General features: G+C 66.8%; 2 protein-coding genes across 2 annotated transcripts; one reads left to right on the forward strand and one right to left on the reverse strand.

Moving 5' to 3' along the window:
* Nucleotides 1-325: 325 nt before the first annotated feature.
* CHLRE_06g300200v5 (uncharacterized protein) lies at nt 326-3,431 on the reverse strand. Its single transcript, XM_043063584.1, has 5 exons — nt 3,265-3,431; nt 2,814-3,130; nt 2,464-2,574; nt 1,365-2,116; nt 326-942 (listed from the first exon to the last, which is right to left on the reverse strand). Exons 1-5 carry the CDS (start codon nt 3,311-3,313, stop codon nt 873-875), a joined length of 1,299 nt encoding a protein of 432 aa, XP_042924290.1. The 5' UTR covers nt 3,314-3,431; the 3' UTR covers nt 326-872.
* A 100-nt stretch (nt 3,432-3,531) lies between these two features.
* CHLRE_06g300250v5 (uncharacterized protein) lies at nt 3,532-13,383 on the forward strand. The gene is made up of 14 exons (XM_043063585.1): nt 3,532-3,851; nt 4,002-4,113; nt 4,419-5,261; nt 5,424-6,119; nt 6,278-6,950; nt 7,138-9,194; nt 9,475-9,612; nt 9,963-10,078; nt 10,365-10,478; nt 10,874-11,001; nt 11,495-11,553; nt 11,753-11,899; nt 12,059-12,221; nt 12,546-13,383. Exons 1-14 carry the CDS (start codon nt 3,754-3,756, stop codon nt 12,842-12,844), a joined length of 5,643 nt encoding a protein of 1,880 aa, XP_042924291.1. The 5' UTR covers nt 3,532-3,753; the 3' UTR covers nt 12,845-13,383.
* Nucleotides 13,384-13,742: the final 359 nt, after the last annotated feature.

The following is a 13,742-nucleotide window of genomic DNA, read 5'->3' on the forward strand; positions in this document are numbered from 1 at the left end:
GAGGCGTTAGTTGCGAGCGATAATACTTGTGGGATGTGGGCCGAGGCGTCGCGGAGCGGGGGGGAGGGAAACCCTTCCCCCTACACCCTCTCCCTGTGCAGCTCGGAGTGCGGTGGGGAGTGGGGACTGGGGAGCCCCGTGGCTACTAGCTGGGCTCAAGCTAGCAATGGGTTATCAGATGGCACCGGCTTGCTCCACATGGCGCGTCGTCTAGGGACTCACACAGTCCTATGGACGTGCCGGTCGCGACCACGGAGTACACCCGTGGGCTCGGCCATAGCTTTAACGGGATTATGCAGCTGTTGGGCCGGCATCGACGCGGGGGTAGTGGTTTACTGCAATCCTCCTTCCCACGTATCAGTGATGGAATGATGGTGCTCACTACCCCCATCTTGTACTACCTCGGACATACGTGCCGTTGTTGTTTGCCATCTGCTGGGGACTGGGAATCAGCTGCACCTACAGGACTTCACCAATCAATCTGCCTTAACCCTGTCCCATCGCACACTCTTCTTGCACTACGTACCTCGGACAAAATCTACTCCTGCAATGTCGCCCATGCCTTGCAGGTCTCGCCTGCAGTTCATCCTCTTCTCAACGTACACCTACGTCAACCTGCTTGTGCCTCTGGGAACGATGCGGTGCCAGCAGGCCCTTCACAACGCTCATTCCGCCTGCATGGTGAGCCTGCGGACACAACCACGCCCGGCCATACAATTTGCCCTCTTACCAGCCAGGACAACTAATCCTCCCACCGTTCCCACCGCCCACACGCCAAGAGTCAGTAACACCCGCTATCTACACGGCAGCCTCAGCTGGCCTTGCACGTGTCATTCTACCAGCTAGTAGATAGCGCCCCGCCTAACAGCTAGCTACTGCGTGCGCCGGCGCTTCATGGCCGCTGCGAAGCCAAACGCGCTGTTGTACTGCTTCTGCGGCGGCCTACAGACAGCAGCAGATAGAGAGGTGCGCGGACAGCAGATGGGGGCAGGGTGGGGTGAGGTCTTTGAGAACCACGCACAGGTGTTGCTGCCATTGACCCTGCGCCGAGGCCTGAGCTAACGCTTGCTCGCTTGCTGCACCCACTGCAGGACGCATGTGGCCGAGTGGCGGCGCAAGCTCTGAGCTTGTGGCGCAAGCTCTGAGCTTGTGCACCATTTCCGCCAAGCCAGCTGCCTCACCCCCATCGCTCGGGGCCCCCAGCCTCAGCCCCAGCCCCAGCCCCAGCCCCAGCCCCAGCCCCAGGCTCGGCCCCAGCACCAGCACAACCCCACAGGCAATCCAGCCGACCAACCCGTCCTCCATTCCACCCCGCTGGCCCCGCCGCTCCGTTGCGCTTGCTTGTACCTACCCCGCCCGCTCACCCGTCCGGCAGCGCCCCCGGCAGCCCCGCCATGACGCCGCGCTGCTTGGCACGCTCTGCCTGCTCCCGAGCCAGGCGCTCAGCCCGCAGCTGCTCCAGGGACTTGGAGCCGCCGCTGCCGCCACCGCCACCGCCGCCAGCGGTTACAACGGCAGCAGCGTCGCTGCGGCGTCGCTTCTTGCCGCTGCGGTCCTTGCCGCCACCGCTGCGGCTGCGACGGCTGCCGTCTTTGCCGCCGCGGCTGCTTTTCGGCTTCTTGTGCCTGGAGGAGGAGCGGGCTTTGCTATCGCGCTTGTGGCTGCGGCTGCGGCTCCGGTGGTCGCGTTTGGCGGAAGGAGATGAGGAGCGACGATGCTCACGCCGCCTCCGCCGCTGGCGCTCATCAATGCTGCTGTCGCTATCGCTGCCGCTGCTACTGCTAGCGCTACTACTGCTGGTGCTGCTACTGCTGTAGGAAGTGTTGCTGTCACCTGTGTCACTGGAGCTGTCTGACGTGTAGTCTGAGGATAACGATGATGACGTGTGCGTGCCTGTCGGCGGGTTGTCGTGTTTCCGCTTGTGATTCCGCTTGCGCCCTTCACGATCGTGCCTCAACGCTGGCGCCGCTACTAGCAGCTGTTGCTGCTGCTGGGATTGCCTGCTCCTGGCGCCGCCGAGTAGAGCGCTGGCGGCAGCGCCGCTGCCGGGCAGGGCGGCGAGCGCCCCACCGACCGGCTCCCGTGGCTCGGGTTTAAGCGGCTGTGCGTACCAGGGCTGCAGTGCATACGGCGGTATGCATATGAGGTTGGGCAGGTGGATCGGGGTGACAAAGCGAGCAACTGTATGCCCATAACAAGATATTTGTGTAACACAACAACCCCAGTTCGTTTGTCGGAGTGCTAGAAGCCGGTCACCGCCGCGCGCGGGCGCAGCATGGGAGGAGAATAGCTTTGCCTGGCTTACTTGGCGCACCCGCCTGCACCCCACGTCCGCATGCAGCCCGTTGCAGCACGCTGCAGCCCAGTTCAAACCCATACATACGGTGCCCCAGCCAAAGGGTGCCCCAGCGTTCCCCTAACGGCTCTCACACGGCACATAGCAGCACCTCCCCAGCGGCCCACCTTGTCCCCTCCGATGATGCCGTACCCCAGCGCGAACCGCTCATCGAACTTGGCGTCACTGGTGTAGAAGTCAGGGTTGCCCCGCCGCTTGGCCGCCTCGCGCTGCTCCTTCTGCGGGAGGGTTGCGTGGCACACGGTGACATGGCATCGAAGGTGCATACAGAACGAATGCGCCCGGTGTCGGCACAAGACGAGTACACGGCGTCTGGCGCGGCACGTGGCATGGGGCTCAAGGCAGGCCGCATTGCGGGCTCTAGGACTCAACAGGACTCAGGCGGGGCCTGCAGCCGGCTGTGACACAGAGCCCCGCGTCGGCCAGCGGTCCTGTCCTGTCCTCCAGGCGTACGTACCTCGTTCTCAGGGTGCTGCAGCTTCGTCTCCTGCTCCTTCCAGAAGTTGATGTGCTCCAACTTCTTGTCTGGCTGGCCGTCCGCAGCCCCTGAGCCTCCTGCTTCTGCGCCCTCCTGGTCTGTCGCCGCCGCAGCTGCGCCGTCACCCTCAGCCCCGCCTCCCAGTTCGAGTCCCGCGTCACCGCCCGCTCTCCGAAGCAGCAGCGCATGCCTGTGCTCGCGCTCCGCCTGCTCGTGCCGCTCCCGCGCCTCGTCCTCTTTGGCCTGGGCCTTGGCCTCGTCCTGAGCAACCTTCAGCCGGTTATCCCGGTTGTAGACTGCATCGCGAGCGGCGCGGGAGCGATTGGGGGTTTGGCAGCGTGAAGTTGGCCCAAGGGACAGGGCTCAGTGGGCCCCAGATCCCCGGTAGTTCCTTTGGAGCCATGTAAGGGCTCCGTTCTCCTTGGCTCACCGTTCCATCGCTTCTGCGGCAGGATATTGAGGCCTCCGTGACCGCCCATTTCGGTTCTGCAGGCTTCTACGCTTCTTCTGGACGATGTAGATTGAAGACCATCGTATAGTTAGTATGTGCTTCCTTCAGAGTAATAGCAGCGCTCGCGTGCACTCTGGTTGATTGGGGTTCCCCAAGTTTTGCATTCATTGGTTTTCCAATTCGGCTTTCCATGCGTACTGCGCTCTGTGCTGCCATTCATACTTTGCCTTACTCTGCAGCGTCTTTCGTTCAGCCTTTACATTGAGAACATTCCTGCCAAAACTGCTCAGACCTGACCGCTGAAACGCCTCCACGCACTGGAATTGAACCTTTATCGCGTTCGTATGATGTCTAATGTAACTAGGGGGCTAGGCTGCCTGGCCGGCCCCCCGGGGCGCGGGCATTTGCCGCTGACCGCCAGGACCGCACTGTGGTGACGGCAGTACAGCAGCAGCAGTAGGCGCCGCGATGCCCTTGGAGGCGTGGGAGGTCTTTGACGCCTCCAATGAGGAGCTGCTGGCGGAGCTGCAGAGCCTGCAGCAGCTGCTCAGGGCGGGGCAGACCCAGTAAGAAGGGCGGGTGGGTGGGTGGGAAGGGCTCTCAGGGCCTGGGTTCAGGGGGAAGAAAGACAAGCTCACCAGGACCTTCTTTCGCCGAAGCCGGGCCCTATTGATTCACCTCCTCTGCTGCTGGCTCGCTGTTGTTTTCCACAACAGGCACAAACTGCTGTACGACACCGTACGGCAGGAGCTGGAGGAGCGGGGCGTGTCCAACAAGGTCATGGCGCAGCTAGCGCCCCCGGCCCCGCCCGCGGCGGCTGCAGCGCCGGTGCGAGCCGCTCCGCTTTATGATAGGGTGCTCAAGCTCACCTGCGTTGTGTGTGTGTGTGTGTGTGTGTGTGTGTGTGTGTGTGTCTGTGTGCGTGCGCGTGTGTGTGCATGTGTGTGCATGTGCGTGCGTGCGCGTGCGTGCGCGTGCGGCGTGAACCCCACGCTACTTTGCAACCTGCAGTCTGGCAGATTGCGGTCTAGGCTTGGTGCAGCCGCGGCGTGCTCGTGCCCACCTTTGCGCCCGCTCCTCGCAAACTCACACAGACGCCGCCCCTGCACCGCTGCCCCCTTTTCTCCGCGCAGACATTGCTGCCAGCCGTGTCCGCACACGCCCCGCTCTCGGCACAGACCTCCTCCGCTTTCCTGCTGCACGGCCACAGCCACGGCCACAGCCACGGGCAGGGTTACGGACCCGTGCACGGGACCGCGTACGGCCATGGGCAGTACGCGTCAGCGCACCTCAGTCCCGCAGCGGCGCCGCCACCCGCGCCGCCGCCGTCGCCGCCCCCGGTCCAGCATGCGGAGGTGGTGGTGGTGCCACAGCAGCATGTGACACCGGTTGCCGCGTTGTACTCGTTCGGGTCGTTTGGAGGCGGAGGAGCCGGCGGCGGAGGTGGAGGAGGTGGGACGGGTGGTGGAAGCGGGGCGTTGCACCAAGCACAGCAGCTACAGCAGCCGGCCTCTGCCACGCGCCCCCACGCCCCCGTGCCAGCACCAGCGCCGGTGCCAGCGCCGACGCCCCTGCCGCCAACTCCGGCGGCAGTGGCAGCAGCAGCAGCAGCAGCTACAGCCGCGGCCATTAGCCCAATGTACCGCAACTACGACGTCGGGCCGTCGGGCCACAAGGAGCAGGCACAGCCGCAGGCCCCGGCGGCCTCTCCTGCTGCTACTGCCGCTGCTACTGCCGCAGTAGTGCGGGGCTCTAGCGGCGACGGCGGCAGCGGTGACTACAGCGAAGATGACATGGAGGGCGGGGACTCGGACAGTGAGGGGGGCGAGGAAGACGACACGGAGGGCGGCGGCGCCGCGCCGGAGGGGGAGGCCTCGGCAGCGGCGTCGACGCCGGCGGCGCCGTCCAAGCCGCCACTGAGTGTGTGGGAGGCGGCGATGTTGGCGTTCCAGGAGGAGCAGAAGAAGCTGCGCAGGGTGCGGCGGAGGTGCACGGCGGCCTTAAGCTCGGAGCGGGGTTATACGCTGGGGATTGCAGGAATGGCTGAAAGCTAGGATGGGGTTGCGAGCCAGCTGCTTACATGTTATGCGGGCTTGCCTGACTAACCAACTGCCTACCTTTGCGTGGCCCTGGCGCAGGCGCGCAAGGCCATCCGCAAGGGCCCGGCCAAGCCGGCGCCCAAGAAGCCGGCGGTGCTGGTGCCGCCCGCGCCGCAGCACGCCAGCGGGCACGCCCACTCCGGCCCCACGCCCACGGGCCTAGCGGGCGAGGCCTCCGCCGCCTCCGCTTCCGGCCGTGGCGGTGGCGGCAGCAGGCCGCCGCGGCCCTCCGGCAGTGGTGGCCCGGCCTCAACCGGCGGGGCCGCGGGGCGAGGCGGCGGCGGCTTCGGGGCAGCGGCCCTGGCGGCGGGCGCGGCGGTTGTGGGCGTGGGCGGCAAGGGGCCGGTGTCGCCTGGGTCGCTGGGGGCGGGCGTGGTGGCTGGCGGCGCCAAACCGGCGCACCCGGGCGCGGCGGCGGGCCCGGGGCGGCCTGTGAGCATGACTACGGCATCTGGCGGCTCCGCCGCTGGTACGCCCGGTGCTGCTACTGCGGGTGGAGCGGCCGGACAGGCGGCTACAGCCACGACCTCTGCAGCTGCAGCAGGCCGTGCGGCCGAGACCGCGGCGGGGGCGAGCAAAGCCGCTGTGCCCGGGGCGGGGTCGGGCGCCGGGGCTGGGCATGGGCACGGCGACACGGTGGCAGAGGAACAGGGGCTGGCCGGCCGGACGGAGGCGGCACCGACGGCGGCAGCGGACGTGGAGTCACGGGAGACGTCGGAGACAGGCAGCGTCAAGGTGCGTTGCAAACAATGCTAAGGTCAAGAATGGTTGCTCCTTTGGTGCTCTGTGTAGTTTGATGGCAGCATGTGCATTTGTCTGATGTCTTGCTATGCCGTTAACCACTAGCAGCTGCGATTTGCTTACCTGCCTTGCTGGTTTTGCTCCCCCGGCAGACGGACGAGGAGTCAAAGGAGGTTCTCAACAATTCCATGCGGGAAGCAGCCGCCGCCGCCGCCGCCGCAGCAGCAGCAGCCGCAAGCGAGTCTGACTCCGAGCCTGAGTCAGTGAGCTCAGGCGGCAGCTCTCCGCATCGACAGGTTGTGCCGGGGCCAGGCGCTGCGGCTCCTCCGTCGCGAGCGCTGTCCGCTCAGGCGGCGCCCTCGCCAGCGGCCGCCGTGCCTCTCTCACACAGGCCGGGCATGCCGACTATGACGTCTGTGGGGCCGCGGTCATTCAGCGCTCAGGCGGCGGCCGCTGCTGCCGGGGCCAGGGCTGCTGGGGGCGCTGGCGCGCGCACGCCGCAGCAAGCGGCGGCGGCGCCGCAGCCACCGCGGGCGCGGGTGGGGGCGTGGGAGAGTGCCAGCATACCCAGCAGTGACGACGAGGCGCAGGAGGAGGGACGTGTGGGTGCGCGGCACGGGTCTGGCAGTGACAGTGGCGGTGACAGCGACTATGGCTCAGACTCCGAGCAACAGCAACAGCAGCGGGGACAAGTGGCAGCCGGAGGCGGGGCGGCGGCGCGGCCGGGCGCAGAGGAGCTGCGGCGGCGGGAGATCGCTGCGGCGGCGGCTGCAGCCATTCAGGGGCGGAGCGCCGCAGACCCAGCCGTGCTTGCGGCGGCCACAGGTGTGTGTGGAAGCAGAAGGTTGTTGCGTGCAGGCCACATGGGTTGTCGAGGATGGAAGGTCGTGTGTTGTAAGAGCCGTGACTGCCCGCGGGTCGCGTTTGTGCAACCTCATCTACCCAGCTGCTCTGTCCACAACCGCTGTACCGCTTGAGGCGTGCTGACTTCGCCCATGTGCCTTGTGCCCAGGTGGTGCGCTGTCACGCGCCGTGGTGAACGCAGCAGCTGGCGGTGGCAGTGGCGGCAGCGGCGGTGATGCCAGCGGCGGCGGCGCAATGAAGGTGGACCGCTGGGCTGACTGGGATCTGGCGGACAGTACGGACGACCTGTCCGCATGGGCCACTCGGGATGAGGATGACCCCATGCGGGGCGGGCACCTGAAGGGCCTCACGCGGCCTTTGGTCGGCCACATGGCGCCGGGGGGCGCTGGCGCCGGCGCCGGCGGTGCATCCACCGCCGCGGCGACTACTGCCGGCGGGGTAGGCGGCGGCGTGGCTGTGGGGGCGGGAAGCGGAGGGAGAGGCGGCAGCTTGGGGCGCTTCGCGCCACCCCAGTCGCTGGCGGCGGCAGCGCCGGGCGCGTACGGGCTGCCGTTGGCGGCGCAACTGCAGCTGCAGGCGGCGGGCGTGGGACGGCCGCCGGCGGCAGCGGCAGCGGCGGCAGCGCCTGCCGGCTCCGCAGCCGGCGGCGGCGGCAGTCGGCCGATGAGCGCAACGTCAGTCGCCGGTAGTAGGGGTGTTGGCAGCTGTCGCGGCGTTGGGGGTGCAGCGGGCGCCAAAGTGGGCACGGCGTCTGAAGCGGGCGCCGTTGCGCCGCAGAACGGCAAGGCACATGCAGAGCCGTCAGGGTTAGCTGGTGCGGCGAACGGGCGGCCTATCAGTGCTCACAGGCTGAGCGGCAGCAGCGGTGGCGGCGGCGGGAATCAAGATGGCGGTGGCGGCGATGGCGGCAGTGACAGCGACAGTGAAAGCTCGGATGATGAGTTGCCGCCGCCGCCGCCACCGCCGCCACTGCTGCCGCGCTCAGGCGTTGTACCGGCAGGCGCTAGCGCAGCGGGGCTTGCTACAGCCGCGTCCAACGGCAGTAGCGCTTCGGCGGCGGCGCTTGCCCACACGGCTTCAGGTTCCAGCCCCTCGTCGCCCGCACACCCAATGCGCCGCCCGCCGCTCGCCCCTTCACCGCCCGCCGGCCCCTCGCCAAGCCCATTGCGGCCCGCCGCCGCCGCCGCCGGTGCCTCGGCGCCCTCCCGCGGCAACTCCGTCAACAGCCTCTCAATCGGTGGCGGCGGCGGTGGCGGCGGCGGCAGTATCTCTGGTGGCAGCGCCGCCTCCACTGCTCCAGCGGAGCCGCTGCCTGGCGCCGTGTATCTGCAGCACTTTGCCGCATTTCACGAGATCCTCACCCTTTGCTACAGCCCCATACCCACGCTGCTGGAAGCCGCCTCCCTCTCTGCCGCCGCGGCCGCGGCCGGCGCCGCTGCCGGAGGCGGCGGCAGTGGCAGCATCACCAGCAGTAGCCGCCCGCCATCACGCATGGCGACGCCGGGCGGCGGCGGCGGCGGCGGCATCGGCGGCAGTAGCTTCAGCGGCGCCGACCTGATGGACCGCTACAGCTCCCTCATGGCGCGGGCCGAGGCCTGGGTGGGCAAGCTGCAGGCGGCTGTAGCAGCCGGGCAGCTGCCGCCGGAGGCGGCGGCTGCAGCAGCTGCTGCTGCTGCCTCTGCTACAGCCGCGGCCCCGGCCGGGACGACGGTGGCGACGGTTACAGGGGCAGCGGCGGAGCCGCCGCCGCGGCGCTTCGTGGCGGTTATGGACGACACGGCTCATCCCGAGGTGCGGGCGGTGGTGGCTGCGGCGCTGGAGCTGTTGGCGGGCGAGGGCTGGTCCTTGGATCCAGCAGACCAGGTCACGGAGGTGGCCAAACCAGACGCCGCCGCCGCCTCACCAGACGACGACGGACCAGGCACTGGCGGCGGCGCCGTCGCCACCGCCGCCGCCAGCCGCCCCGGCACCGCCGCATCTTCATCATCGGCGGGAGGCGCACGCGGCGGCGGCGGCGCCGCCTTCGGCAGTGGCCCCGGCCAGCGGTGCTGCCACATGTGGGACGTGTGTTGGAGCTGGAGTGTGCGTGTGCCGCGGCTGACGTCGTACAACGAGTTGCTGGTGTGGCAGCGCGTGAACCACTTCCCGGAGGCGCGGCAGCTGACGCGGAAGGACCTGCTGAAGAAGCACCTGGCCAAATTCCAGGTGAGGGGGTAACTACGGCAGTTGGAAAGCAGTTGGATAGGAGCTTAGCCCATGGCCTGTAGTCAGAAGCAAAAGGGAATAACAGTGCCGAACGGAGGGCATCTGCAGGGGTACTGTACAGGATGGGAGAACTGAGGCGTGTGCAGTACATACGCCCCGCCAACCACCAACGCCACATCACAGTTGCCACCCGTGGTTGCCACCCCAAGAAATGCCACACTGTGATTTAATCGCTCCGTTCTCCATTTACGGCCACCCCCAACACCCCCCCTCCCTCCAGGCCATGCACAACACTGGCCGGGCGGCTGCGCTGTTCGACCGGCTGACTCCCACCACCTTCACGCTGCCCAAGGAGGCGGCGGCCTTCCAGGAGGCCTACGTGCGGGCGCTGCACGGAGTGGAGCCCACCTGCGTGCAGGTGCGTGGGCGTGCGGGCATGCGTGCGTGCGTGTTTGTATGTGTGCGTTTGGGCTGTGTGCGCGTGTGTTAGGGGGTCACATTCAGGGTTAGTCAAGAAAGTGGTAGACGGAGGGGGCAGGGTGACTTGTGTGCGTGCGGGTCTTGATGGTATAAGGGGGTGCCTGGATTGGTGCTAGGATGAGGTTTTTGGTTCTGCGTACGCCGCGCCTGCTCCTGGTTCTGCGCCCTCGCCTACTGCTTGCCTGCCTGTGTCCACCCACACCTCCCTGGCTACAACTCCGCTTCTCCTGAATAAGTCATGAATGTAACCCCAACCCTTGGTCCCCGCCGCCCCCACACGCCCCGCAGCCCATGGGTTTGAACCTGTGGATCCAGAAGCCCGTGGGTCTGTCGCGCGGCCGCGGGATCAGCCTGCTCACCTCGCTCAAACAGATGAACACGTCGGAGCCGGTGGTGGTGCAGAGGTGCGCGTGAGCGTACTACATCCACAGAACGGCGGTGCATGTATGGTGTGTGACTTCAAACCAGCACGTTGGGGAGAGGATCGGCACCGTACCGTACAGCGTATGCGTTTGCCCGCATGCGGTGAATTGCCCCGCCTTTGGTCCCGCCAATGCCTACAGCTGCGCCCGACCTCCCCATCCCCCTCCTCCCCCTCCCCCTTTTCCCCTCAAATCCTCCTGGTGATCCGCGTTCTCCCTCCTCCCCCTCCCCCGCTACCCCTCCCCTCCCCTCCTCCACACCTCACAGGTACCTGACTGACCCGCTGTTGGTGCGCGGCCACAAGTTTGACCTGCGGCTGTACGTGCTGGTGGCGGGCTTCAACCCGCTGGAGGCCTGGATGTACGAGGAGGGCTTCGCCAGGTGGGGTGGGGGGCGTGAGGGGTGCACCGGATGTGTGCGTGTGTGTGTGTGTGTGTGTGTGTGTGTGTGTGTGTGTGTGTGTGTTTGCGTGTGTGTGGTTTTCTGCTGTGGGTAGAACAAGGACTTAGCGGGCAGGTACCGGTGTGTTGGAAATGAAGGCCTATCTCCATCGGACGCCCATGCGGGGGCTGCCTTGAGATTAGCAGTGCAAGCTATAGAAAGGTTGTTTGGTGGAGGATATGCACCATGCGGGAGGAGTGCACTGCATCATATGGCGAGGGCACGCCCCCCACCAACATCACTGCCGTACACAAACCCACGCACACACCCCGTGTGTTCACACACACACACACACACACACATACATACATACACACACACACACATGAACACAGGTTCAGCACGCTGCCTTTCAGCCTGGACGAGGCCCAGCTGGGCGACCTGCACGTGCACCTCACCAACAGCAGCCTGCACCGGGCGCGGGCGGAGGCGGGGCAGCTGCCGGACTTCCTCGCGGAGGCGGGTGCGTGCGTGCTTGGGAGGATGGGGCGGGCAGGGGGGCGGGCGGGCGGGGAAGGGGAGAGGTGATGGGGGGCGGTTGGGTGCGCGAGCTGGGTGCGGGGTTGGGCGTGTGGGTGGCGAGTTGGGCGGGTTGGGAGGAGGTGCGGGTTCGTGTGGCGTTGGGCAGGGATGCGCGGGGCAGCGCAGCAGTGCTACCCAGCCGGCCCATGTGACCTCACGGCTCCTCTGTACGTGTGCGCATGTGCGTGTATATGTGTGTGCGTGTGCGTGTGCGTGTGCGTGTGCGTGCGCGTATGCGTGTCGAATTGAAAGGCCGAACACGACGGCGCTGGAGGCAAGTATCGATACCCACCTGTGTGGGTACGTGTACCGTGTGTGTGTGTGTGTGTGTGTGTGTGTGTGTGTGTGTGTGTGTGTGTGTGTGTGTGTGTGTGTGTGTGTGTGTCACGACGCGCTGTCAGTACCTCCATGCCGCCCTGCCCCGCCCCCCACAGAGCCGGCGGGCGGCTCCAAGACCAGTCTGGCCACACTGCGCAAGCTGCTGGCCAAACAGGTGGGCGCATGCATGTGTGTGTGTGCGTGTGTGTTAGATTGCACAGGGAAGGAAACACGCAATGGGTGTGCGTGTGTGTTCGGAAAGCACAGGGGGAAAGGGTTTGAGGGTGTGCGTGTGCGTCTGTATATGCGTCTGCATGTTTCCCAATGCCATGGGTAGGCCTCGCCTTCACACCACACCGCCCCTCCACCCCAAGGGCGCGGACTGGCAGTCGCTGTGGGGCCGCATCTCCGAGCTGGTCACCGCGGCGCTGTTCGCGGCCCAGGAGTCCGGGCCCATACCGCACGCGCCCAACGCCTTCGAGCTGTTCGGGTTCGACGTCATGATCGACGCCCAGCTCAAGGTGGGTGGGGGAAGGGGTGGTGGGAGGAGTGACAACATGGGTATTCACCCAACGCATCCCCCTCCTGTGCGCTTTGCTGGCGGGCTTCGGGCTCTGCACCTCGCGCCCCCGGCCCCCGCAAAGCACCCCCACTCCCTACACCCCACCTCCCTCCCACAGGTGTGGCTGCTGGAGGTCAACTCCAGCCCCAGCCTGGGTCTGGACACGGCCCTGGACCGCGCCGTGAAGCCACGGCTGGTGGCGGATGTGCTGGCGCTGCTGGGGCCGCCGGCGTGGGACAGGGGCGCGCTGGCGGGCGTGCTGAGGGCGAGGACGTGCACGGGTGAGGGCGGGAGAGGGGGCGGGGATGGGGTGGGGCGGGGAGTGGATGGGTGGGATCATGGATGTGTGGGATCGGATGGGACTGGAATGGTTGCTTGGGCGAACATTGCGCGGTGTCAGGGGAGGCGTGGTGTGGGGCTGCTGGTGTGTGGTTGTCGGGATAGTTGGGGTGTGGGTGTGGGGCACGCACCTGCGCACAGCACGCCATGCGGGATCAGGCTGGCCCTCTGGACCCGGTCACTCGGGTCACTCGTGTCGCTCATGATGCTCACTGCATGCCGGCCCCTGTCTGTGTATGTGCGCCTGTGATGTGCCGGACCCTCAGGCCGTGGCAGCCGGCGCGGCGCCCCGGGTCTGCTGAGCGGCACCGTGTCAGAGGAAAAGGAGCTCGCGGCGGCAGACCTGGCGGCAGTGTTTGGAGGAGGACGTGGAGCCGTGGCAGCGACAACAGCAGTGGTGGGGACAGGAGGGGGAGGGGGAGGAGCAGGGAATGGGGCCGGCGGAGGCGGCTCGCTGCCGCGGCGCTATGGCGAGCAGCCGACGTGTCTGGGCGGCTTCACCACGCGCCTGGCGCCCTCGCCCTTCCACGACCGACTGCTGAGGCTGAGGCGGCCGCTGCCGTGAGCGGAGAGAGGGCGTGTACGGTGGGCGAGACACGGGGATGGGGCGTGGGGCAAATGAGGGGCGAGCGAGTAGCCATGAAGCGTGGCGTGGCGTGGGTGTGCTGATGTCGGGAATAAGGTTGTGAGGTTGGGCGTTGGGCGGCGGTCAAGTTTCATGCGAAGGTTGCTGGTGCGAGCTCTTGCTGGCGGTGCCTGTACAGACCATCCTGGCTTGTCAAGGAGAACCAAAGCTATTTTGGGTTGTGCCCCTTGCCAGGTTCTCACACCTCAATAATGCTCAGCAAGCCAGTCAGTCCGTGGCCCACCAAGTTACGAGTTCCCTGAGTTCATTGTGACAATTTGGCCTAGTGGCCGCGTCTCTCTATGCCTCAATCCGGCAGACGCTTCTGAGCGAGGCGGTCCTGCCCTCAATTGCAATCGCCACATTGCCACGGCGGACCCACAGACGACGCGACAGGGCGAGCAAGCGGGTGTATGCCACTCAATGCACTGACGCGGAATCTCGCGGAAGTTCAACCCGCCGCCGCGCCCATTTTCCTCCCCCCCCCCACGTCCGCCGTCCTGAGCTACGGCCCCTCAAGCGTTGCGCCTGTACCATACTGACATACACGGCTCAGTGGGTGAGGGCTCAGTGGGGCTCAGTGGGTGAGGGCTGGGTGACGGCGCAGTCGTGGGCTCAGTGGGACTCACTCACTCTACCCTCCCGACGGTGCAGGGACGTGACGTCAACTCCGCAACCAACATCCGGCACGCGCTGGTGGAGATGCTTCTCGGGCACAAGCGACCTGCATCGCTGCAGACTGGCGGCGGCGGCGGCAGCGGTGGCGGCGGCAGCAGCGGCGGCGGCAGCGGCGGCGGCAGCAGCGGGGGCGCGTGCGCGCATCTTGGTAGCGCAGGGG

This window comes from Chlamydomonas reinhardtii, chromosome 6 (assembly GCF_000002595.2).
Source record: "Chlamydomonas reinhardtii strain CC-503 cw92 mt+ chromosome 6, whole genome shotgun sequence".
In the NCBI taxonomy this organism is placed as follows: domain Eukaryota; kingdom Viridiplantae; phylum Chlorophyta; class Chlorophyceae; order Chlamydomonadales; family Chlamydomonadaceae; genus Chlamydomonas; species Chlamydomonas reinhardtii.

Bases quoted from the DNA above. Each gene is read 5' to 3' on its own strand.
- CHLRE_06g300200v5 (XM_043063584.1), bottom strand. From the start codon at position 3,313: ATGGGCGGTCACGGAGGCCTCAATATCCTGCCGCAGAAGCGATGGAAC. The intron at 3,131-3,264 runs GTGAGCCAAGGA...CTCGCGATGCAG, and splicing joins GCCGCAGAAGCGATGGAACG to TCTACAACCGGGATAACCGG. The intron at 943-1,364 runs GTGAGCGGGCGG...TGCTGTCTGTAG, and splicing joins CCGGGGGCGCTGCCGGACGG to GCCGCCGCAGAAGCAGTACA.
- CHLRE_06g300250v5 (XM_043063585.1), top strand. From the start codon at position 3,754: ATGCCCTTGGAGGCGTGGGAGGTCTTTGACGCCTCCAATGAGGAGCTG. The intron at 3,852-4,001 runs GTAAGAAGGGCG...TTTCCACAACAG, and splicing joins CTCAGGGCGGGGCAGACCCA to GCACAAACTGCTGTACGACA. The intron at 5,262-5,423 runs GTGCGGCGGAGG...GCCCTGGCGCAG, and splicing joins AGCAGAAGAAGCTGCGCAGG to GCGCGCAAGGCCATCCGCAA.